The sequence below is a fragment of the Chelonoidis abingdonii genome, chromosome 11, assembly GCF_003597395.2.
Source record: "Chelonoidis abingdonii isolate Lonesome George chromosome 11, CheloAbing_2.0, whole genome shotgun sequence".
Taxonomy (NCBI): Eukaryota; Metazoa; Chordata; order Testudines; family Testudinidae; genus Chelonoidis; species Chelonoidis abingdonii.
The window spans coordinates 16,975,642-16,997,789 of record NC_133779.1 but is presented as its reverse complement, the minus strand read 5'-3'; the positions used below and the strand labels follow the sequence as shown (position 1 = coordinate 16,997,789).

Below are 22,148 nucleotides of genomic sequence, written 5' to 3'. Positions count from 1 at the left end.
ATAGACAACCCCCCCAACCCGATCACTGTCCTCGGGTCCCATCAGCACATTCCTGCCCCGAATGCTGCAGCCCCCTTTCTCCCCCTCCATACCCCAGGTCACAGAGAGCCAGGGAGAGAACCCAGGCGTCCTGGCTCCCAGCCCTGCCCCCACTACTGGGTCACTAGCACATACCCTGAGCTAGTGACCCAGCTGCTGTGGGGGGGCTATTTATAGCCTGTTCGGGGGGAGACGGGGCGTCTTGTATAAGGGCAGCGAAGGGCCCGCCGGGGCCGGGCCAGGCCGCCATTGGCTGTGGGGGGAAGCCGGGCAGCTGGGGCCGTCATTCAGAGGAGCCAGGGGCATCCGCAGCTCCACTGCTGCTCGGCTCCGTCCTGCACCCCCATGGCCCCCCCCACGGCCTGGCTCCTGCTGGGCCTGCTCTGCACCCTGCAGCCCCCTGGGGTCCGTGGCAACCATCGCCACGGCGACGTGGAACCCCTGCAGCAGGCCCAGGGGCAGCTGCATCACCACGACGACCCTGGCCCTGGCCACGGAGAGCCCCAGGGGCAGCCACATCACCATGGCGAGAAGGAGCAGCCCCACAGTCGCCACGGAGACGTGGCACGCCCCCAGCAGGCTGAGGGACAGCTGCCTCCAGAGGCCCCTGGCCACCACCATTACCATGGCGACGTAGAGCCCCATGGGCAGCCCCTCTTCCACAGTGACCGCCACTATCACCATGGCGATGAGGAGGCACAGCCCCATGAGGCAGAAGATGCCCCTGGGCCCCGTCGCCACGACGACAAGGAAGAAGATGCCCCCAGGCGCCGTCACCATGACGCTGAGGAGGATGAGGACGAGGACCGTTGGCGCCCCCAGCCCGAGGAGGAGGAGGAGGAAGATGAGGATGGCCACACTGGGCACAACGAGGAATCGGATGAGTCCAAGGAGGAAGGGGACGAGTCCAGGGAGAGGGTCCTGAGGAAGCCCCACGGGGCGGAGGAGAGATGGGGCAGGGCACACCAGGGGGAGGTAGATGATGGTGAGTGCAGCCCCTGCACCTGGGGGTGGGGGCAGGGATCATCCAGGGGCAGCACAGAAGGGCATTGGGAGGGGAAGGAGACACTTTGGGTCTTGGGGGGGGCATAGTAGGGGCCCCAGGCAGTTGATCACCTCAGAGTCATGAGCCTGTCGGGTGTAGGGGGGTGTTGCCCAGGGTAAGGGGCTTGGGCCCAGGATCTGCTTGCCAGGGCCAATGTGCCAGCCCCACAGCTCCTGTGCTGTGGGGAGAAAGAGGGGGAGAGAACCCAGGAGTCCTGGCTCCCAGCCCCCGCCCACTCTAACCCACCAGACCCCACTCCCCTCCCACACGTGTCTGTCCTTGCAGAAGGGGAGGAAGAGGAAGAGGAAGAGGAGGAGGAAGAAGACGACGGCTACCAGCCGGGCTCTGTATGCCAATACTGTGCCTTCTGCAAGGTAACCCCCCCCAAACCCCTCACGTGTGGTTAGAGTGTGTGCGCGGGAGGGGGCTGGGAGCCAGGACTCCTGGGTTCTATCCCTGGCCCTGGGAGGGGAGTGGGGGCTGGTGGTTAGAGCAGGGGGGGCTGGGAGTCAGGACTCCTGGGTTCTATCCCTGGCTCTGGGAAGGGAGGGGAGTGGGGGCTAGTGATTACAGCAGGGGGGCTAGGAGCCAGGATGCCTGGGTTCTACCACTGGCTGTAGGAGGGCAGTGGGTTGTCATGGAGTGCGGGGGAGTCAGGGCTCTGCACCCCTACCTTCCTGCAATTCACCCTGACTCTGCCAGCCAGTAACACAGAAGGTTTATTAGCCGACAGGAACACGGTCTAAACAGAGCTTGTGGGTACAGAAATCAGGACCCCTCAGTCAGGTCCCTCTTGGGGGGTGGGGAACCCAGACCCAGGTTCTGGGCCTCTTCCCATCTGGCTCCAAACTACAACCCCTTCCCGCTGCCTCCCCCAGGCCCCTCCAGCCTTGTCCAGTTTCCTGGGCAGAAGCTGTCACCTGGCCGCAGTATCATCCCGCAGTGACATCACCCCCTTATTTCCCATCCCCATCTAGTATTGGTGCAACCCCCTGGGGAAACTGAGGCACACCCCGTGTTAGCAGAAGACAGTAAACTAGTAAGGTTAATACTCCCTACTCTGGCACATCTTTGCGCCTTCGAGACTGAACTGAGCGGGGTCACTTTCTGGGACAACGCATCAGCTATCCCGTTAGCACTCCCCTTCCCATGGACCACCTCATCTTGTAATCCTGCAGGAGCAGGCCCCACCTCAGGAGCTTGGTGTTGGCTCCCGCCATCTGGTGGAGCCAGGTGAGGGGAGAGTGGTGGGTGTATATGGTGAAGTGTCGACCGGAGAGATATGGCTGGTGTTTCTTACCGGCCCGCACCATGGCCAGGCATTCCTTCTTAATGGCCGCGGAGTTTTGCTCCCGGGGTAGCAACTTCTTGCTCAAGTACACGATGGGGTGTCTCTCCCTCTTTTCATTAATACCGTCCACAGCCCCATGTCTGAGGCGTCGGTGAACACCATTGCGGGCTTGTCAAAGTCTGTGGTTATGAGAACTGGGCCACTGACCAGAGCCTCACTCAATGCACGGGGAGCCCTCTGGCACTGCTCGGTCCAGAGCACCTTCTGGCTTCCCCTCCTTGCACAGCTCCGTGAGGGGGGCGGCTATCGAGCTATGGGTTAAAGTGGGGGCACGAATCTTCGCTAGTACCCCGCCAGCCCACTAAAGGCCTGGACCTGCTTTTTGGTTTGGGGAGCGGCCCAGTCTCTGATCACCTCCACCTTGGCTGGTTCCGGCTTTAGGCAGCCGCTTCCCACCTGCTGACCCAGGTAAGATACTTCGGCTGCCCCCACCTTGCACTTCTCAGCTTTTATGGTCAGCCCGGCCTCCTGGAGTCGGTCCAGCACTCGTTTAACCTGGAACACATAGTCCTCCCAGGTCTGGCTGAAGACGCAGATGTCGTCAATATACGCCACGGCAAAACTCCATCCCCCTCGGTAGCTGATCCCCCCGGCGCTGGAAGGTGGCCAGCGCTCCCTTGAGGCCGAAAGGCAGGGCCAGGAACTCAGAGCCCCAGAGGTGTGATAAAGGCCGATTTCAGCCTGGCATCTGCGTCCAGCGGCACTTGCCAGTAGCCCTTGGTAAGATCCGTGGTGGTGAGGTACTGACTGCCCCCCAGCTTGTCTAGGAGCTCGTCAGGCCTGGGCATGGGGTAGGCATCAGATACGGTGATGGCATTGAGCTTTCGATAGTCCCCACAGAACCGGATCGACCCGTCCTTCTTGGGGACCAGCAGCACCGGTGAAGCCCAAGGGCTGGCGGACGGCTGGATCACCCCCAAAGCCAGCATGTCCCTGACCTCCCTTGCTAGGTCCTGAGCAGTTTTCCCTGGGCCACGGAAGAGGGAGCATCTTATGGGCAGGTGTGATCCTGTCTTCACCCGCTGGACAGTCAGATTAGAGAGTCCAGGCTGGTTGGAAAACAGCTGTCGGTACAGATGCAGCACCCCTCTGATCTCAGCGTGCTGGGCCGGAGTTAGCCGAACCGAGAGGGGAATTGTTTCCAGGGAGGTGCCAGCTCTTGACCCAGGGACTAGATCTACTAACGGGTCACCCCCTGCTGCTCCCAATGCCCACACACGGCTTCATCATGTTGACATGGTACGCCCGGCGGCGGTGGGCCCGGTGCGACAGCTGTTTACCTCATTTAGTTGCTTGACAACCTTGAAAGGGCCTTGCCAGGCGGCCTGGAGTTTGTTCAGTTCCAGATATGTGTCCTCAGGGTATTTCTGCAGACATTGGAACTTTTTCCACTTTGCCTCAGGTGTCAGCCCCAACCCGCGGAGCAGGGCTGGTTTGAACAGTTCAGAGTCCTCTGCCTCCGCCGCTTCCATTCAGCTGTACATCCTCACGGCTTTGGGGTCCAGTAAGGGGGTGAGAAACAGGAGCCTGTCAGCAGGGTCAACCCTGTGCAGCTCGCAGGCCTTCTCAAAGGCCGTCAGGAATTCATCTACGTCCTGCCCTTCCTCACACTGGGACAGGATGCGCTGATCAAAGCTCCAGGCAGTCCTGGGTCCCCCCTCGCTCACCGCAGCGGGGGGCTCTGTGCTCCTCAGCCTCGCCAGCTCCAGCTCCTTCTCCTCAGCCTCCCCAGCTCCTTCTCCTCAGCCTCCCCAGCTCCAGCTCCAGCTGCTCCTCATCCTCCAGCTCCTTCCCCTCATCCACAGGCTCCTTCCCCTCATCCTCCAGCTCTTTCAGTTTCAAATCCCTCTCCCATTCCAGCTGCCTCAGCTCCAGCGATGGGGAGCTTGGTTGTGGGGATCCCCTGCTGGCCGCGGGGGTCATAGTGCCCCTGGGGTTCACCTGGCTCCTTTCAGCCCCTCCCCTAGGCATAGGTCGGAGGGGCCCTGGGGTGCCCTTGGGATCAGTCTGACCCCTCCCAGCCGGGACAGATGCCGGTGCCCACCCTGCATCTGCTGGGCGGCTTCCCTCAGGGACAGGGACAGGGACATCGTCCTCCTGCAGGTGGGTGATCAGCTGGGCTTTGGTGAGCTTCCCAATGCACAGCTGCCTCTGCCTGCACGGCTCCCCCAGCTCCCCCTTAAGGCGCTGCTGATACATCTCCCCCCTGAACACTCGCGGGCCTGGGCGCTCTCAGCTCCGCACGGTTTCCAGGAAGAACCCGACTGTCCCCCCCTTCTCCAGGGCCCCACCTCTCCCCCAGGGTCAAGCCGCCGACTCCTCCACCCTGGAACCGCTCGCCGGGGGGACCCTTCTCGCTGGGCACCCACCCCCAGGGGTTAAGCCTGGCTCCGCTCTGAGCCTGCAGCAGGCCTGGTCCTCGTCAACCCCCCTTCGTTTTACTGCTCCCCAGTCACTCACTGCAGGATGCTCGGTCCAAGGGGTGCAGTAGATCCCAGCTCTGCCACCAGTTGTCCCGCAGTGTGGGGGAGTCCGGGCCCTGCACCCCCCACTTCCCGCGATGCACCGGGACTCTCAGCCAGCCGGTAACACAGAAGGTTTATTAGCCGACAGGAACAGAGTCCAAACCAGAGATTGTGGGTACAGACCAGGCCTCTCAGTCCGGTTCTTCTTAGGGGGGAGCCCAGACCTGAGTTCTGGGCCTCTCCCCATTTCCCCAGACACCTCCCCCAGGCTCTTCCTCCAGCTTTGTCTGGTTTCCTGGGCACGTGTTACCTGGCCCCAGTCCCTGCTGGGCTCAGGTTACACAGGGAAATTGCCACCCTTTCCGTGCTGGCCGTCAGGTATCATCCCACAGTGATGTCGCCCCCTTATTTCCCATCCCCACCTAGTACTGGTGCAGCACCCCAGGGAAACTGAGGCACGCCCCGTGTTAGCAGAAGACAATAAACTGGTGAAACTCCCCTGCACCACTATCAGGTTAATACTCCTTATTCTGTCACAGGGGGGTCTAGAACAGGGGGCTGGGAGCCAGGACTCCTGGGTTCTCTCCCCAGTTTGTGGGGGATGGGTCCTGGCCCTGACCCCACCCTCCATTGGTTCATTCCAGCACTGCGGGGAATGTGAGAAGTGCCCATGCAAGGCGGGCGACACCAGTGAGCACTGCGAGTCCTGCCAGGTAGGGGCTGCGAGCTTCCCCCTAGCAGTGCCCCTGGCTGGGGATCCCAGCACTGCGACCTTCCCTGCAGGAGTGCCCCAGCCAGGAACCGCAGCGCTGCGAGCTTCCCCCCAGCAGTGCCCCCAGCCAGGGATGCTAGCACTGCGAGCTTCCCCACAGCAGTGTCCCTGGCTGGAGAACCCAGTGCTGCGAACTTCCCTGGAGCAGTGCCCCAGTTGAAGATCCTGGTGCTGCAAGCTTCCCCACAGCAATGCCCCCACCCAGGGCCTCTGGCGCTGCAAGTTTCCCCGCAGCAGTGTCCTTGACTGGAGAACCCAGCACTGTGAGCTTCCCTGCAGCAGTGTCCCTGGCCGTGGGAACTTCCTTGGAGCAGTACTCCTGGCTGGAGAACCCAGTGCTGCGAGCTCCACTACAGCAGTGCCCTCAGGCAGGGATGCCAATGCTGCAAACTTCCCAGGAGCAGTGCCCCAGTTGAGGAGTGTCACAGGGAGTCCGGTGCTGCAAGCTTGCCCTGAGCAGTGCCCCTGGCCAGGGACCCCAGCTTTGCGAGCTTCCCCACAGCAGTGCCCTGGCAGTAATTAACTTCTCTCTCTCCTCCCCCCCCACCGCCAGTACTGCCAGTTCTGCTACGTGTGCCCCCTCCTCTGTGAGACGGGCTGCCAGCCAGGTGAGTGCCCCCTGCACCCAGCCCCGGGGGGAGGAGATCCTGGGGAGAGCGGGGGGGGTTGCTCACCTGACCCCTCTGTGCTTCTGTTTTGCAGGGGGCATCATGGACCAGCTCTCTGGGGCCTTGGTCCAGTAAGTGACACCCCCACCCCAGAGCCAGGGTGCCCCCTGCTGTGGGGGGGGGACGGTACAAGCTGCTGGGCTTCAGCTTGGGAAAAGGTCTGCGGTGGGGGGGGACTTGACCCTAGTTCTGGTGGAGTCACCAGGGGCTGGGGGGGTAATGTTTATGCCTTTGAGGGGGGGACTAGGACCCCAGTTCCAGGGGAAGGGGGTTGGGGGGTCACAGTTTATCCCTGGGGGACACCCAGTTCAGGGGGAGGGGTGGGTACAGGAGTTAACCCTTCCCTCTCCTCCCAGTTGTCTCATCATCTTCGAACAAGGACAGTGAAAGGCTCGGGGGGAAAAATTTTTTTGGGGTGGGAAGAACCTGGCTCTCTGACCCTTAGAGTTAAAGGGGCAAGGAGAGTGGCCCCAGGGAGGGGTACAAGTCCTGCACTCTCACTGTGCTGCCCCCCCGTGCCTTTAAAGCGGGGGGGGTCATCCCTTTAGGTGGGGGCAGCCCATCAGAGGGCACCGGGGGGGGTCATGAGCTGCAGCCCCCCCCATGAGGCATCATGCAACTCCCCTTACTTCTTTTGATGCCCATCTCATCCCCCCACGAGCTGCCTTTCCCCCATAAGTGCCCCCAGCATGAGCTGCAGGACCTCAGCAGCCCCCTCCACGTTGTAGTTGGTTCTTTGGTGCTTGTTTCCTGTGAATAAATTGCCCCTTCCCACTGAGACTTTTTTTAGGAGGGGGGAAGGAGTCTAGCACCCTCCCCCGGGTAGCTGGTCTGGGCTCCCACAGCACACATGGGGTGGGCACAGGTGGATCCCTTGCATGGGCACATGTAGCCCTGCCAGCGGGGGGGGGGTTGGGGGCCCGCCTGCGTGGACAAATGAAACCATTTTTTTCTACACATTTTTCTATTTTTAAACGTTTCCACCCCCGGAGACGGGGTGAGGGGAACGGCTTGTCAGGGCCCCCCCAAGCATTTTTTTTTTTTTTTTTACATTTTTTTGTAAAGTTTTTCTTGTTTTCCCTCATGCAAAACCTCGCCCCCCCACAAATAAAAACAGGGCCCCAAAAATAACCTTAAATTCTGGGGGGCCTTAAATAAGGTTCGTTAAACCGGCAGAAAAGTCATTTCCACAGCAGCCAGCCACAGATATGCACAGAAATACAATCTTATGTAACGAGCCCGGGCTGGTCCCCCGCAGGGCCAGGACCACCCCCAGGCAGGCCCCTGCTGGCCAGGCCGCCCAGGCCGCCTCCCGGCCCGAAACACGACCCAGGCCACACCCGCAGTGCCCACTCCAGGGTTTGATTTCGAGATCCCCCCAGCAAGCGCTTTGCAGCTGCTCCCCCAAGGGTGCTGCTCTCCCTGGCAGGGTGGGGGCAACCCCAGTCCAGGAAGCAGGGGCCACAGGAAGGAAGCAGGGAGCACCCAGGGTGCCAGGGTGGAGGGTGGTGTGTCAAATGGGCCCATTTTAGCAGCAGATTCCAGGACAGAGTTAACCCTGTGATGCTGGGGGAGGAGGGGATACAGGATCCCACAGGGGGAGTGGGGAGAGTACAACTTGGTGGCTAAAAATACGGGGGGAGGGGTGGGATGGGGGGGCTCAGGCTGGGGGACTATAAGCCAAGTGTGGGGGGGGGGCTATAAGGCTGGGGGGAGCCTTTAACCCAATTCACATTCTTGCCCCCCACCCTTGACAGAACAACAAATAAACTCCAGACAGACAGGTGGGGGGGGTCATGCCCCAGATTCCCCCTTCCTGGGGTGGGGCTCGGCCCCCCGGTCCATCCGCAGTGTCCACAGGGCTGGGAGTGTCCCCCACTCACAGCAGCAGCAACGCCCCCTGCAGGCGGGGGCAGGAGTGTTTTTTGGGGGGAGGGGACAGACAGGCCCCTCCCCTCACTATGGGGAGGGGAGGGAAGAACCCCCCCCTCCAGCAGCAGTGTCCGTCTTTGGGTCCCTGGCACCTGGGGGGGGGAAGCAGAGAATGAGACTGGATCCCCCCCCTGCAGACACTCCCAGAAGTGCCCCCTCCCCCACTGCCACACTCACCCGCTAGCAGGAGTAGGTTCGCACCGAGACGCCATCACCCCGCTGGCTCGACAGGGAATTTCCTGGGGGGCGGGGTACAAGGAGAGGTCAGAGGTCACACAGCCCCCCACCTGACCCCACAGCTGGGACCATCAGGGCACAGGCACCGGAAATCCTAGGGTGGAACTAAGCCAGCGTTGCGAGCTTCCCCACAGCAGTGCCCCCAATCAGGACACGCACCCCTCACCCACAGTGCTGCGAGCTTCCCCACCGCAGTGCCCCCAACCAGGAGACATCCCCCTCCCCCCAGCGCTGCGAGCTTCCCCACAGCAGTTCCCCCAGCCATGGCCCTCTCCCGCCCCCAGAGGCTGCGAGCGCCCCCAGGGCAGTGCTGCACCTGTACCTTCGGGCTGCACCTTGCGGAGCTGCACGCTGGGGGGTGCCATGGCGGTGGCGCGGAAGGTGGGGGGCAGCATCTCGGCTGAGTCAGGGCTCACCCCCCGCAGGTCCTTCTCCCGGAACATCTTCCGCCACGACGGGGAGCGGCTGAAGGTCTTGGTGCTGTCCTGGGGGGTCAGAGGTTACAGAGCTGGGGGGGGGCTGGGCACCCCCCCTTCCGCCCCGAAACACGTGGACTGGGTGGAGGGAGATGATTCCGGGGGGGCCCGTAGCCCGGTAGGGGGGATTGTGTGGAGGGCCAGTTCTGTGGGGTGAGGGATAGCAGGGAGGGGGTGCTGCATATGGACAGGTGGGGGGAGGGATGGACACCCTGGGAGGAATATTCCTGGGGGTGGGAGAGGAAGTGCTGACCTCATCTAGCCTCCGGTCCGTTCCCATAGCGATGAGATTCCCAAATTCCTTCTCCAGCATTTGCCGCGCCTGGAGCCCAGAGAGAAGGGGGGGGTGTCAGGTGTGATTGGGGCCCCCTACCCCCAATATCCCTATCAGGTCTTGCACCCCCTGTGAGCCCCCAGATCAAAGCCTGGGCTCCCCAAACACGGGAACCCCCCAGCCCCCCTTCCTCTCCCCAGCTCTCCCCACCCCCTTCCCGTCCTCAGCGCGCTCCCGCCCCTCTGCCCCCAGCCCCTTCCTCCACTCGCCCCAGCCGTCACCCCATCTCTGCCCTCCTCATCTCCAGGCCCCCAGCCCCACTGCCCCCGCTGACTGGGTTTGCTTGCGTGGATGTGCAGGAAGCCGGGCCAGGTGCTGCAGTCGAAGCGTCGTCCAGGCCAGCAGCGCCCCGTGCACCCCGTCCGCCAGGTTGTTGGCGAATTCTTCAGCCCGTCACTGCACCCAGCACATCACCGCCGCGTTGGACAGACCATCACGTCTGGGGGAGGCGGTCACACGAGCCCCTCACTCCAAGCCTGCGAGCCCTGCTACCACCCTGGCTCCCCCAAGCCTACCGGTGCCCCCTCCGCCTGCAGCCCTGCTAGTCCAGCCTGGGCTCCCCCACCCTACGTGCCCTCACCGACCTCAGCCCTGACCTGCCCTGGCCCCCAACCCGCCGGTGCCCCTCACTCGACCACAGACCGCCTAGCCCAGCCCCTGGGCTCTCCAGCCCCCGTGCCTCACTCCGACCCGCAGCCCTCCCAGCCCTGGTCCCCCAGCCTATGGTGCCCTCACCCGACCACAGCCCCTGCAGCCAGCCCTGGCTCCCCTTGCGTGCCCCTCACCCGACCTCAGCCCCTGCTGTCGGGGGGGCGGCTCGGTCCTTTGATTGGTTCTGATTCCTCCTGTCGCGCTCCGCTCCTGCGTCATAGTTGAGGCTTTCAAGCACATGATCCCGAGTGGAGCTCACCCTGGGGGGGGTAGACAGAAAAGGGGTTGGAGTGGAACCCCCCTTCCTCATCCCATGCAGCTATAGAGCTGGTCGGGAGGGGGAGAGCAGGGGGAGGGCCTGAAGGCCCATCTCTCACTGGTGATAGCGGGGAAGGGAGCAGCGGGGGGCCGTCGTCTCACCGGTGGATACCGGGGGAAGGAGCAGCCGGGGGCCCTGTCGTCACGCGTGGAAGGGGTCGGGGGCAGCGGGGCCCCCGTCTCTCACCGGCAGAGCGGGGGAAGGGAGCAGGCGGGGCCCCGTCTCTCACGTGGAAGGGGGGTCGGAGACACGGGGGGGCCTGTCCACGCGGGAAGCCGACCATGTTGAGCTGGCCCGCAGCTCTTCTTGTTGAGGTGGTCGAGCATGCTGCCCGTCACAGCGACCCATGAGTACTGCGACTGGGTCAGGCCAGGCTGGCCCCAGTCGCCCCACTCATGGTCATGTTCGCCAAGCCAGGATCTGCCGGGGTGGGGCAGTGACACACGAGGGACATCAGCGCTGACCCCTTGCTCACCCCCTGCCTTCGACCCACCCGCGACCCCCACTGCCTTTGACCCAGCCCACGACCACTCCCTTTGAACACGGCCCGCTACTTTTGCATCCTCTGCCCTCTGGACTCCGCTGCCTGCTACGACGCCACACGTGACCTCTGCCTCATGCCACACACCTCCCTATCAAGCTTCGTCCCACAATCTGACTTATAGCATCCAACATCTGGTGCTTAGCATGAACCTCCAAGCCTATTACAGCTTGATCTTATCTCGCTGCCACCAGCAGGAATTACAGCGCGCTGGCCTCGCTCTGGTCCCTCCAACTTTCCCCTGGAGACCCAAGAACCCAGACTCCGAGAGTCCTACCAGCATGTGAAATACCCCACTTCCTTCCCCTCCCCCCACCAGACTTTCCTCTGGCAACTGAAGAGTATTGATGCAATCTCTATACATCACAAATCCAGCAAGCTATGTCTCTCTATGCCAAGAGAAACAACCCAAATAAAGGAGCGAAACAAATGATTCTTCTCCTCTCTCCTACCCTCCCCCACCAAATCCCTGGTGCTGCCGAGCTACCTCTCATAGATTAAACAAAGAGAATCCCCTCCCTTGTTCTTAACCTACAGAGTAGAAAACTAAACAAAGTCGTAAAAAAAACTGTATATACAAAAAAAAGAAAGAAAAAAGACATAAGAATGTAATCTCTGCATCAAGTGACAATACAGGGCTATTGCTTATAAGAAAATATGAATAAACAGTCTGATTCAAAAAGAGATCCAATTGGAAACATTCCAGCAAGCTGCACACATGTAAATACACCCAGAACAACATAAAAGCCTATATTGTTTTTCTACCTGTACTTACAATTTGGAAACAGAAGATTAGAGAGAGAAAAAACCTTCTCATAGCTGAGAGACAGACAAAAGACACAGACCCAAGACAAAGAAGACCCACAAAATTCCCTCCCTTAAGCTTTTAAAAAAATCCGGTTTGCTGATAGGTCCTCTTGTCAGGTGTTTGGTTCCCTTTGTTAACCCTTTACAGGTAAAAGAAACATTAACCCTTAGCTATCTATTTATGACACTCCCGACCCCACTGCCCATTGACCCCTGGCCTTGACCCTTGCCCGCCCCATGACCTCCCTGCTCTTTGACTCCTGACCCACAGCATGGCCTCCCTGCACCATGACCTCTTACCTGCCACATGACCCCACTTCCCATTGATTCCTGACCCCACACTCCCTGCCCCGTCCCTTGCTCACTCCAAGACACCCAAACTCTTGCTCCGACCTCACTGACCTTAATCCCTGACCCACGACCCTCTGCCCCACCACCCCATTGTCCTTTGACCCCTGCCCCCTCAGTGTGACCTTTCTGCCCCACCTCTCACCCTCCCCATGACATCAGTGCCCTTTGACTCCTGACCCCATTTTGACCTCTCACCTGCCCTGCAACCCCTGACCTTTTGTCCACCCTGTGACCTCCCCATCCTATGACCTGCAACCCCTTACTCAGACTACGACCTGCCCTATGAACTCTAACCTCTCACCCCTATGCTGTGACCTTGGCACACCCCCCACTTTTCCCCTCCATTCCCTCCAATCTCCAAACATCCCTCACTTCTGACCTCACTGCCCAGTGACCCACAGCCGCCCCTGCCCCACAGCCCCTGCCATACACCCTCTGACCCCTGTGTCCCTGCACCACCGCACAGGGAATAATCCAATACCCACAATGCACTGCAAAAATCACAGCTACCAACACAGATTGCAGGGAGGACTGACCTACTGCCACAAAAAGCCACACCCGTGAAATAGGGCCTGTGGGACAGTCCATCCCTCCTCCCCCCGCCCCGAACAGGGCCAGTGGGACAGTCCATGCCTCCTCCCCGCCCCAAACAGGGCCAGTGGGACAGTCCATGCCTCCTCCCCGCCCCAAACAGGGCCAGTGGGACAGTCCATGCCTCCCCACCCACACAATAGAACAGTCCATCCCTCTCCCCATCCTCCCTCAACAGGGACAGTCCATCCCACCTTCCCCCCCAACACAGAGAGAGTGGGACAGTCCATCCTGCCTCCTTCACCCTTCCCGAAACAGAGGGGGGTGTGTGTGTGTGTCCGTCCGTCCATCAGTCCATCCACACACACCGGGTAGGCTACGCCTAGCACTGGGTCACATCCTCACATGTCCACGCCCTGGCCCCACCCTCCCCCTGCCCCACCCTCCCCCAGGTCGAAAGTACAGCAGCTGTCTGCCCACCCCATGCGTGCGAGGGGGGGGGGGTGGCATCGTCGCACGAGAGCGAGGAGACATGCAAGACGTATATAAAAGAACAGGAGGTCAGGGCGACGGGGTGAGCAATTGCACTTCTCCCCCCACCCAGGAAACATTTGCACCAGAACCGGCCTGTTCCATAACAAGGGGCGACAGGAAACACAGGGCAGATTTAAAACATGGTAAACCTATGGCCACGCCCACCCCTGCCTAGGCCACGCCCTCACAGTCCATACTCCTGCCTAGCAGCCCCACCCCCCTACCTGCTCCCAGCTGATCTCCTTGGTCTCCTGGGCGGGCGCAGCAGGAAGGAAGGTGGAGAGAGCGGTTAGTGCAACGCCCCTCCCCAGCCTCCGTGTTCCCCCGTCCCCGTGCACGACTCACTCACCAGCTTGGTTGTGGCCGTGAGCGACTCCACCTCCTCGTGCGTCATCCACACGTTGCTTGTGGACTGGGGGGGCACGAGGGCGCCGGACATGGGGGGGGGGAGAGAGAGATTTCACCATTAAATCGCTTTAGGAGGGGACCTGTCCCAGCCTCTCAGGCGCTGTGGGGAGCACGGCGGGGCACTGAGCAGGAGCCGGGGGGCACCAGGGCTGTGGGGCCATGGGCGTGGAGGGCGTACCAGGTAGGAGTCAAGCGGGGCACACACTGTGGGGACTTCAGAGGGGCTGGGGACGTACTGTGCGGCAGAGGGTGCCGGGGGCACCTGGGGCTGTACAATGCGGGTGCTGGTGGGTGGAAGTGGGGGGCACCAGGGAGCCAGGGACAGACCCTGGGGGGGCTGTACCATTCAAGGTGCTCGCAGGGGGACTGGAGGGGCCATACCATGCAGGTGCTGGTGGGGGGACTAGGGGGATCCCAGTGGGCCTTAATATGTGGGTGCTGAAAGGGGACCCCAGGGGGGCCATACCATGCAGATGTTGGCAGGGGGGACTGAGGGGAGGGCTGTACCATGTGGGTGCTGATGGGGGGACCGGAGGGGCCCGCATGGGGGCTGTACCATGCAGGTGCTGGCGGGGGGGATTTGGGGGAGACCGCACTATGCGGGTGCTGGCGGGAGGGACCGGGAGAGGGCTTGTACTGTAATGATGGCCGGGGCGGGGGCCGAGAGACAAGGGCCGTACATGTGGGCTGACGGCAGGGACCAGGGGGGTATACCATGCTGGTGCCGGCCGGGAAAGGACTGGGGAGGGGCGTACACGTGGGGCTATGGTGAGGGCCAAAACGGAGTGGCATACAGTGCTAGCAGGGGAGCACGAGCAGCTAGAAAATGCTGCAAGAGGGACGGACGGGTAGACGACTCTATCCGTGAAGGGCTCGCGGGACAGCGCGTCATGGTGATGCTGCATCTCTCTCTTTAATCTATTGTGGGTGCTGGCGGGGGGCGCCGTACCATGTTGATGCTGGCAGTGGAAGACTGGGGAGCGGCTGTATCATGCGTAGTTGCTGGCAGGCGCGGGCTGGTTGGGGTCGTTACAGATGCTTGGCAGGGGGATCGGAGGGGCCGTACCATGCGGGGGTGCTGGTGGGGGGGGGACCGGGGGGGCTTGCACCATAGTGGGTGCTGGCAAGGGGACTGGAGGGGGCTTGCACCATTGAGGGTTGCTGGTCGGCGGGGGGACCGGTGGCGAGGCTGTAACGGTATGCTGGCATGGGCGACCGGAGGGGCCGATAACATGCGGGTGCTGGTGGGGGGGACCGCGGGCGGGCTGCACCATGTGGTTGTGCTGGCAAGGCGGGACTGGAGGGGCTTGCACCATAAGCGGAGCTGCTGCGCGGGGGACCGCGGGCGGGCTGTACGGATGCTGGCATGGGTGACCGGATGGGCCGGTTCCATCGGGTGCTGGCGGAGGGGACTAAGACGGGGTCAGAACGGGGGAGAATAACCGAAGCAGCCGGGGGGGGTGGCCAGCGTTACCATACAGTGCTGCGTGTCAGGGGGAACCGGGGCAGGGGGCCTACCATGCGGGTGCTGAACGAGGGCGGAGAACTGAGAGAGGGCGTACCAGTGCGGAGTGTTGCGCGGGGTTCCCGAGGCGGTTGCCCTTGGCACCATGTATCTGGTGCACTCGCTGGGGCTGGTTGGGCCGTGGTAATTAGGGCCGTGACATCGATGCTAGACAGGGGGATACGGAGGGGCTGTGTTAACCGTATGCGTTCTGCCGCTCCCCCGCAGTGGGCCCAGGAGTCTCCGTGGAAAACTGAGTCGGGGGCGCCTGCGAAGCATTAGCATGTGAGTTGCTGCGCATGGGTGGCGGCGGTGTTACCACCCTGCTGGTGAACTTTCGAAAGCCCCTGGAAGGGAGAAGTGAAGCAGAGGAGGAGCCCGTACGGATGTTCTTTTCCATGCTGACGAGGGTCTTTTACCTGTGTTCCACCTGTGGGGGCCGTTACCCATGCGGGTGCTGGCGGGTGTTGTTGGGGGGCCGTACCATGCGGGTGCTGGCGGGGGGGCCGTACCGTTCGGGTGCTGGCGGGTGCCGAGGGGCTGGTGAGCGACACCATCTCCTGGATGGCCAGGCGCAGCTTGAGCCGGTGCAGCGGGTTGCTGATGCCGATCTCCCGCTGGATTTCCGTGTCCGACAGGTTGGCCATGATGGCCCCACTCTTCACATTGGCCCGGCAGGCGGCCACGTACCAGGCCGGCATCCCCACCCACAGCTGCTGGGGCAGGGGGGGTTAGGGCGCCTGGGGGGTGCCTGGAGCCCCCCATTCAGCCCCCCGGACACCTGGGTTCCAACCTCACAGCCCCCCTCACTTCTGCCCCGGACGCCTGGGTTCCTACCCCACTGCCTCCACCTGGATTCCAACCTCGTGCCCACCACTCACTTTTTCCCCAGAAGCCTGGGTTCCAACCTCACGCCCCCCGTCTCTTCTCCCCCAGATGCCTGGGTTCCAAACTTGCTCCTCCCTCACTTCTCCCCCAGACGCCTGGGTTCCAACTGCGCAGCCCCCCCTCACTTCTCTCCCGGATGCCTGGGTTCCAACCCCCATCCCCTCCCCCACCCTCAGGATGCCTGGGTCCCCCAGCCCCCTCGCAATGCCGTCACCTCCAGCCAGGACACGACGGTGGGTCCGTCCCAGGCGGCAAAGGGCAGGCCCTGGCGACAGGCCTCCTCCAGCAGCTCGTGCCTAGGGGGCGGGAGTAGGGGGGTGAGACTGAGGGGACTCCCCCCACACTGCCCACCATCCCCCCTTCCATAGACCCCTGCCCCTCCCTCCACTCACTTCTTCTTATTCCGTCGGTCCTTGTCCACCGGCCCAGCCAGCTTGGAGAGACCCAGGGGGTCCGCGGGGGAGGTCTCATCCGACGGGGTCCCGGCTGGGGGAGAGGGGGGAAGAACAGGTGAGAGTCTCCCCCCACACTCCCATTGCCGGCCAGCCCTTCTTCCCCCAGCACCCAGCCAGGGAACCCGGAGGCCTGGGTTCTCTCCGCGTCTCTGGGAGGGGAGTGGGGTCTAGTGGTTAGAGCAGGGGGGACTGGGAGCCAGGACTCCTGGGTTCTCTTCCTGGCTCTGGGAGGGGAGTGGGGTCTAGTGGTTAGAGCAGGGGGGCTGGGAGCCAGGACTCCTGGGTTCTCTCCGCGTCTCTGGGAGTGGGGTCTAGTGGTTAGAGCAGGAGGGGCTGGGAGCCAGGACTCCTGGGTTCTCGCCGCGTCTCTGGGAGGGGAGTGGGGTCTAGTGGTATGGCAGGGGGCTTGGAGCCAGGACTCCGAGTTCTCTCTTGGCTCTGGAGGGGGTGAGTGGTTTGCAGCAGGGTGTGGGAGGCGATCCTGGGGCCAGACACCTGGGCCCAAGTGGGGGGGGCGGGGACAACACCTACGCAGGGAGGGTGAGTCCCGGCCTGGGGGCCCAGCCCGCCCTTGTCCTTCTTCCCGAAGAGGCGACGTGGATGACCTTTTGATGATTTTATCTCTTGGTGGATTTGTGCAGCGAGTCTGGCTGCTGTGGTGCCTCAGAGCCCAGCCTGGGCGGGGGAATGATACAGGCTAATGGTGCCCCCTCCCAATATTCACCCACCCAACCTGCAGCCCACCCTGGGGTCCCCACCCTGGGCAAATGACAGAACCCCAGATCAACCCCAAACATGTGTCCCGTTCCCCCAGATCAACTGCTCCCCGACTTCCCGATCTCAAAAACACAGTCCCCCCTCTGACCTCCCCCAAGCCTGCTGCCCCTTAACTCGCCCCTCCCCCCGGGTCACTGCCCCCGATTTCGCCGCCCCAGCTCCCATTCCCCCAAGCCACTGCACCCAACTCCTTCCCCCACGGGTCACGTCCCGCACGCCCCCAGCCTGCTGCCCCTCAACCGTTTCTCTTCCCCCCCTCTCTCGGCTCACCCTGCCCTCAGGTCCCGGCCGTCCTCCAGGGCTCCGGCCTGCAGCGCCAGGGCCTGGCTCACCCGCTCCAGCCGGGCGGTGCGGGGGGTTGCGGGGGGTGGCGTCTCACAGGGCACCAGGGCCTTCTCCTCTGCCCCACGCCCCTCCTCCTTTGGCACGTGGTTCTGGGGGGGCAGGGGGGAAGCACAGGGCACTGCCTTAGGGAAGTGCGCAGCACAGGGGTCCCGTCCGTGGTGGGAACGCTGCTGGGGAGGGAGAGGCTCGCAGCATGGGGGTGGGGGGGCTCTGCTGTAGGGAAGTTCTCAGCGCTGCGGGGGACACACCCCGCTCTGCAGGGGAGCTGGCAGCACCCAGGGGTGGGGGAAGGACATCTGCTGGCAGCACCTGGCAGCTTTCCACTAGGGGGAAAGCTGATGGCGTCCGGGGGAGCGGGCAACACCCCATGGGGGGGTGGGAGCTGGCGGCGCCTGGGGGGGCAGGACACCCCGCTGGGATGGGGAAGCTGGTGGTGCTCGGGGGGAGGACATCCGCTGGGGGGCGGGGAGCTGGCGGCACTGGGGGGGACAACACCCCATGGGGGGGCAGGAGCTGGTGGTGCCTGGTGGGGGCAGGACACCCCACAGGGCGGGGAACTGGCGGTGCTGGGGACGGGGGGACCCATACTCACCATCCTGTCTCCCTCGCGGGCGGGGCTGTGGGGCGCCAGGCGGGGGGTGGAGTGCCCGCTGCTAGGGGGTGAGGGGCTGGCCAGGGTGGAGCTGGTGATGGACGGGGGGATGGAGGTGCCAGCCCGGTACCGGCCCAGGGACCCATCCAGCGCTGAGCTGCTGACCTGGCTCTCGATCTCCTCGGCGCGCAGCTCCGTGCACTCCTTCTCCTCCTGGATCAACCTGGGGAGGGGGGGGGGAGAGACAGCCGTGAGGGGGGTGCACAGCCACGGGGGGGCCCAGGGGATCCCTCGGCTGTGGGGTGGTTATGGGGGATGGAGAAGCTGCTGAGGGATCCCCAGGGGTGATATGGGGGGTGGTCACCGGGGTGATATGGGGGGGGTCACCCAGAGAGTGCAGAGGAGGACCCTGGGGCGTTAGGTGGTTTCTAGGGGGTTCAGAGGGGATCTCCAGGATGATGTGAGGGTTCCGGGGGGTCCCTGGGGTGGTAGCGGGGTCCTGGGGGGTTCAGAGGGGGTCTCTGATGTGGTGAATCCCAGGGGCTGCGGGTTCAGGGGGTCCCCTAGGGCGATAGGGGGGTCCCAGGGGGTTCAGAGGTTCCCAAGGGGGGAGTCTCACTTGATCTCCTTGTTGATGGCCTCGAGCTGCTCCTGCAGCATGATGGCCAGCGTCTGCACGTCCGTCTGCCCGCTAGGCGAGAGCAGGTCGGCCGAGCCGAAGAGGGGGTCGCGCTCCTCCTCGTCCGAACCGTCCAGCCCCCCCTCGAAGGGGTGGGCCAGCCCCCCTGCCTGCTGCGCCCGCTCCCACTCCTGGGGGACCTGCGGGGAGGGCGAGGGGAGGATGAGATGTGGAGCAGACCCCAAAACTGCCCCCCCAGCACAGTTCCCCCCACAACCACCCCCCCAGCACAGGCCTCACCCCACCACTGACCCGCCCCCCTACAGCACAGGCCCTCCTCAATTCCTGGGGGCCACCAGGAGTAGGGGGTGATCTCAGCCCTGCCCCCCAGCACCCCTCCAGCCCTGCCCCCCATCCCAATAGCAAGAGATGGCTGAGTACTCACCGGGGGTGGGGGCAAATCCGAGGCAGGGGAGATAAAGGACACAGTTAGTAGCAGCCAGAAACCTGCCCCTCCCAGCCAGTCCCCCACCCCGCCCTGCCCTGCCTCATCACCTTAGTGGCTTCATCCTTGACGGCCCAGCGCCCCTTCTTGTGCCTGCGGGGGGTGCCGGCATAGGGGTCCGCGGGCAGGGCAGGGGCCTGGGAGTAGCGCAGCTCTAGGGCGCTGCCTGGCAGGGACCTGTGGGAACAGTACTGTGTTCGGGACACTGGTGCCTGCCTCAGTTTCCCCACCTGCTGTGTGAGCCACCCAGCTGGGGGTTGGGGCAGGGGAGCAAATGAGAGGAGAGTTTGCTGCGAGGGGTAACATCAGGGTTTTGGTTTTTCCCCCCCCAATTTGGATCAATTCCCATTTTCACGGCAAGGGGAAACGATGGGTGGATAAGTCAGACAATTAACGGCAGACCATGAAAACCAGTTTGGACGCCAGCTGTCCCCATCACACGGCGGGGAAAGATCCTCCAGCCCAAGCAACACGTTGGTCGCCCGCCCACCCGCTCTCCCCTTCTGTCGCTGCACGGTGAGTTTCCCTCTAGGGTCACCGTGAATTCAATGTTTAAAAACAAGCTACAAACCAGACCCTGCTAAGCCCAGCGACAGCCGAGGCCCTGTCTCTTGGGGGTTAAGGAAAAATCCCAGGATTTTCTCCAGATCTATTATTCAAGGGAGATTTTAACGGATTTTCCCCTGAATTTTCGACTGCTTGAGCACGTGCAACAATATTGATTCTGTTAGGAAAAGCCCGTTCCATTCGGTAGCTGCCACCACATGAACAGTGAACTCGGTAACCGCGAGACTCTCTGTTAGCGTACGGCGCTGGAGCGGAAGAGACAGGTGGGTCAATGCCCATATACAGCTAACGTACAGCATAAAACTGCTTTTCGTGGCTTTTGCTCTTTTCTTTACTCCTAGGGGGATTATGTGCCACTGCACGTGCGTAGATTGAACGAATTGCGCAGAGTTTTAACTTTTTTGCGCCAAAAAAAAAAAAAAAGCTTTAGCTGAAAAGTTGCTGCAGTTCTGCCTTTTGGCCACCAGAGGGTGCTGTGGCAAGAGAACAAAGCAGCAGCTCCTGGCCAGCTAGGGAAGAGAAAGAGCCTGCAGAGCCTTCTTCGCAGTGCCTGTCGGGCCAGGTCAGGAGACAGGGGCTATGGGGAGACAGACAACATGGGGCTGCTGGGGGGTCAGACGGGCTCATAAGGGCTAGTGGGTAAGGACAGACTGGGGCAGGGGCTGAACAAAAGTGGAGGCACAGGGCCACGGGGGGGAGGGAGACGCAGGGCTACGTGGCGATAGGGGAAGGGGTGCAGGGCTACAGAGGGATGGGGGGTGCAGGGCCACATGAGGATAGGGGCAGCGGATGTCTGAGTGGAGGTGGAGGGACACATGTGTCTGACTGAATGGGAGAGGCCTGGGGCCAGCCAGGGTCTGCTTGGGGAAGCTCCTGAACAATCCCTCCCCGCCCCCCAAAATAACCTGTTCCATACTGTTCACACCCAGGCTATTTACTTCCCTCTCCCTCAGCTCCTCCGTTACCCGACCCCCCCAGCCCTCACACTGCTTCTCGGGGGTGCGGAAAATACGGTTCTGTATTGTAGTTTCAACGAATTATTGCTCAGAGTTTTGTATAAATACGCCTAGTAAGAAATCTATTTGTCAAAAAATATTTTCTGAATCTTTTTTGTCGTCTGTCTTGCTACAGACGTACTTGCTGACAGGGATTTTGAAATAAATGACCAAAAATAATTGAAACGGGTGTGATTACATTGCGTTATTTTGACAAATAAACTTTGCAGAATTTTGAACTATTGTGTGCAGAATTTTTAATTTTTTGGCACAGATTTCCCCCAGGAGTCTTTCTTTGGGCTGCCTTCGCTCCCCCATAATATCCCTGATATTTACCCAGAAAACCGCCCCTGTATTTTAATTTTTGTAGCAAACACAAATCAATTCCCAGAAAATCTTTAAACAAAATGGCCTGAGCTGCAGCTAGGCAGGTTCTTTAAGCAATTACAGAGATTTATTCAGATGCATCATTTTTCCGCCTCATCTGACCTTAGAAAATGGTGAACGACGCATTCCTTCTTTACTAGATTTTTTTTTAAACTCATGTTTTGTGTCAAGCTAGATTTGAAAGTAAATTTCAATTTAAAATGCACCAAACCAACATTTTCGTTTTTTTTTTTAAATTAGCAAAATAAAACCTTACCGGACACATTCATAATGAAGTTTGCCAAGACCCGTTTTGCATGTGAAACCAGCTGAATTGACCCTTATTGATTAGAAAGCCACGACCCAGGAATTGAAGGTCCCGCATCTGGAGCGAGCGGATCTCATTCCCTCACCGGGTTTTCAGGCAGAGACCGGAAGAGGAAAACCAGCTCTCCTGCTTTTCCAACCCTGCATCGGTTTCCTAACTTAGGCTGAGCTGGGCAATGGAGGGACCTAGCCAAATAAACTGAATTTTCTACCGCAGGCGGCTTTAACCCCTGTCCGAACTCCGCTCCGGCATCTGGCCAAAGTTGGCCGCAAACTTCCCTTTCGTTCGTTTCAATGGTTCCAACCAGCACTGGTTTTTACAAGCCTGGATTTGGTTTCTTTTCTAAATCATCCATTTTTGTCCACCCTGGTGTCCCCCTCCCAGGAAACCAACCCCCCCCGGGACACCCTCCCTCCCCTCCCACCCCCTCAAGTGCCCCCTCCTCCACTTTAACCCTGTTAGTAACCCCCCACCCTGGGTCTGCCAGGCACCAAGACCTGGGGGGGGGGCGGGGGGCACAGTATCAACCCATTACCTGGAGTAGGAGGAGACAGGTCGGCCCCGCAGCTGGTCGATTTCCATCTGCATCCGTTCCATCTCCGCCAGCAGCTGATCCTGGGGAGATGTGTGTGTGGGGGGGTCAGTGCAGCAGAGCCCCCACACCCTGATCCCCCCAGCCTGGGATCTCCACTCTGCCTACATGGCAAGCATCCCCCTGCCCCCCACCAGCACAAACAGCTCCCCCC

The 22,148-nt window shown here is 61.5% G+C and overlaps 1 protein-coding gene and 1 long non-coding RNA gene across 2 annotated transcripts in view; one reads left to right on the top strand and one right to left on the bottom strand.

The window, feature by feature from the left end:
• Positions 1-1,396: 1,396 nt before the first annotated feature.
• Positions 1,397-6,443, top strand: LOC116817973 (uncharacterized). The gene is made up of 4 exons (XR_012656774.1): positions 1,397-1,458; positions 5,545-5,613; positions 6,226-6,280; positions 6,375-6,443. It is a non-coding gene; the product is annotated as an uncharacterized LOC116817973 (long non-coding RNA).
• A 1,579-nt stretch (positions 6,444-8,022) lies between these two features.
• The window catches only part of LOC116817988 (liprin-alpha-3-like), a 30,281-nt gene continuing 16,155 nt past the window's right edge, over positions 8,023-22,148 (bottom strand). Inside the window, 17 exon segments of the mRNA XM_075071273.1 lie at positions 8,023-8,364; positions 8,450-8,511; positions 8,832-8,994; positions 9,239-9,307; positions 13,278-13,304; positions 13,403-13,465; positions 15,478-15,678; positions 16,068-16,149; positions 16,246-16,339; positions 16,840-16,881; positions 16,884-16,926; positions 16,929-16,995; positions 17,374-17,519; positions 18,023-18,245; positions 18,642-18,832; positions 19,197-19,323; positions 21,938-22,017. Of these exon segments, the coding sequence (XP_074927374.1) occupies positions 8,453-8,511; positions 8,832-8,994; positions 9,239-9,307; positions 13,278-13,304; positions 13,403-13,465; positions 15,478-15,678; positions 16,068-16,149; positions 16,246-16,339; positions 16,840-16,881; positions 16,884-16,926; positions 16,929-16,995; positions 17,374-17,519; positions 18,023-18,245; positions 18,642-18,832; positions 19,197-19,323; positions 21,938-22,017 (1,677 nt within the window). The 3' untranslated portion in view covers positions 8,023-8,364; positions 8,450-8,452.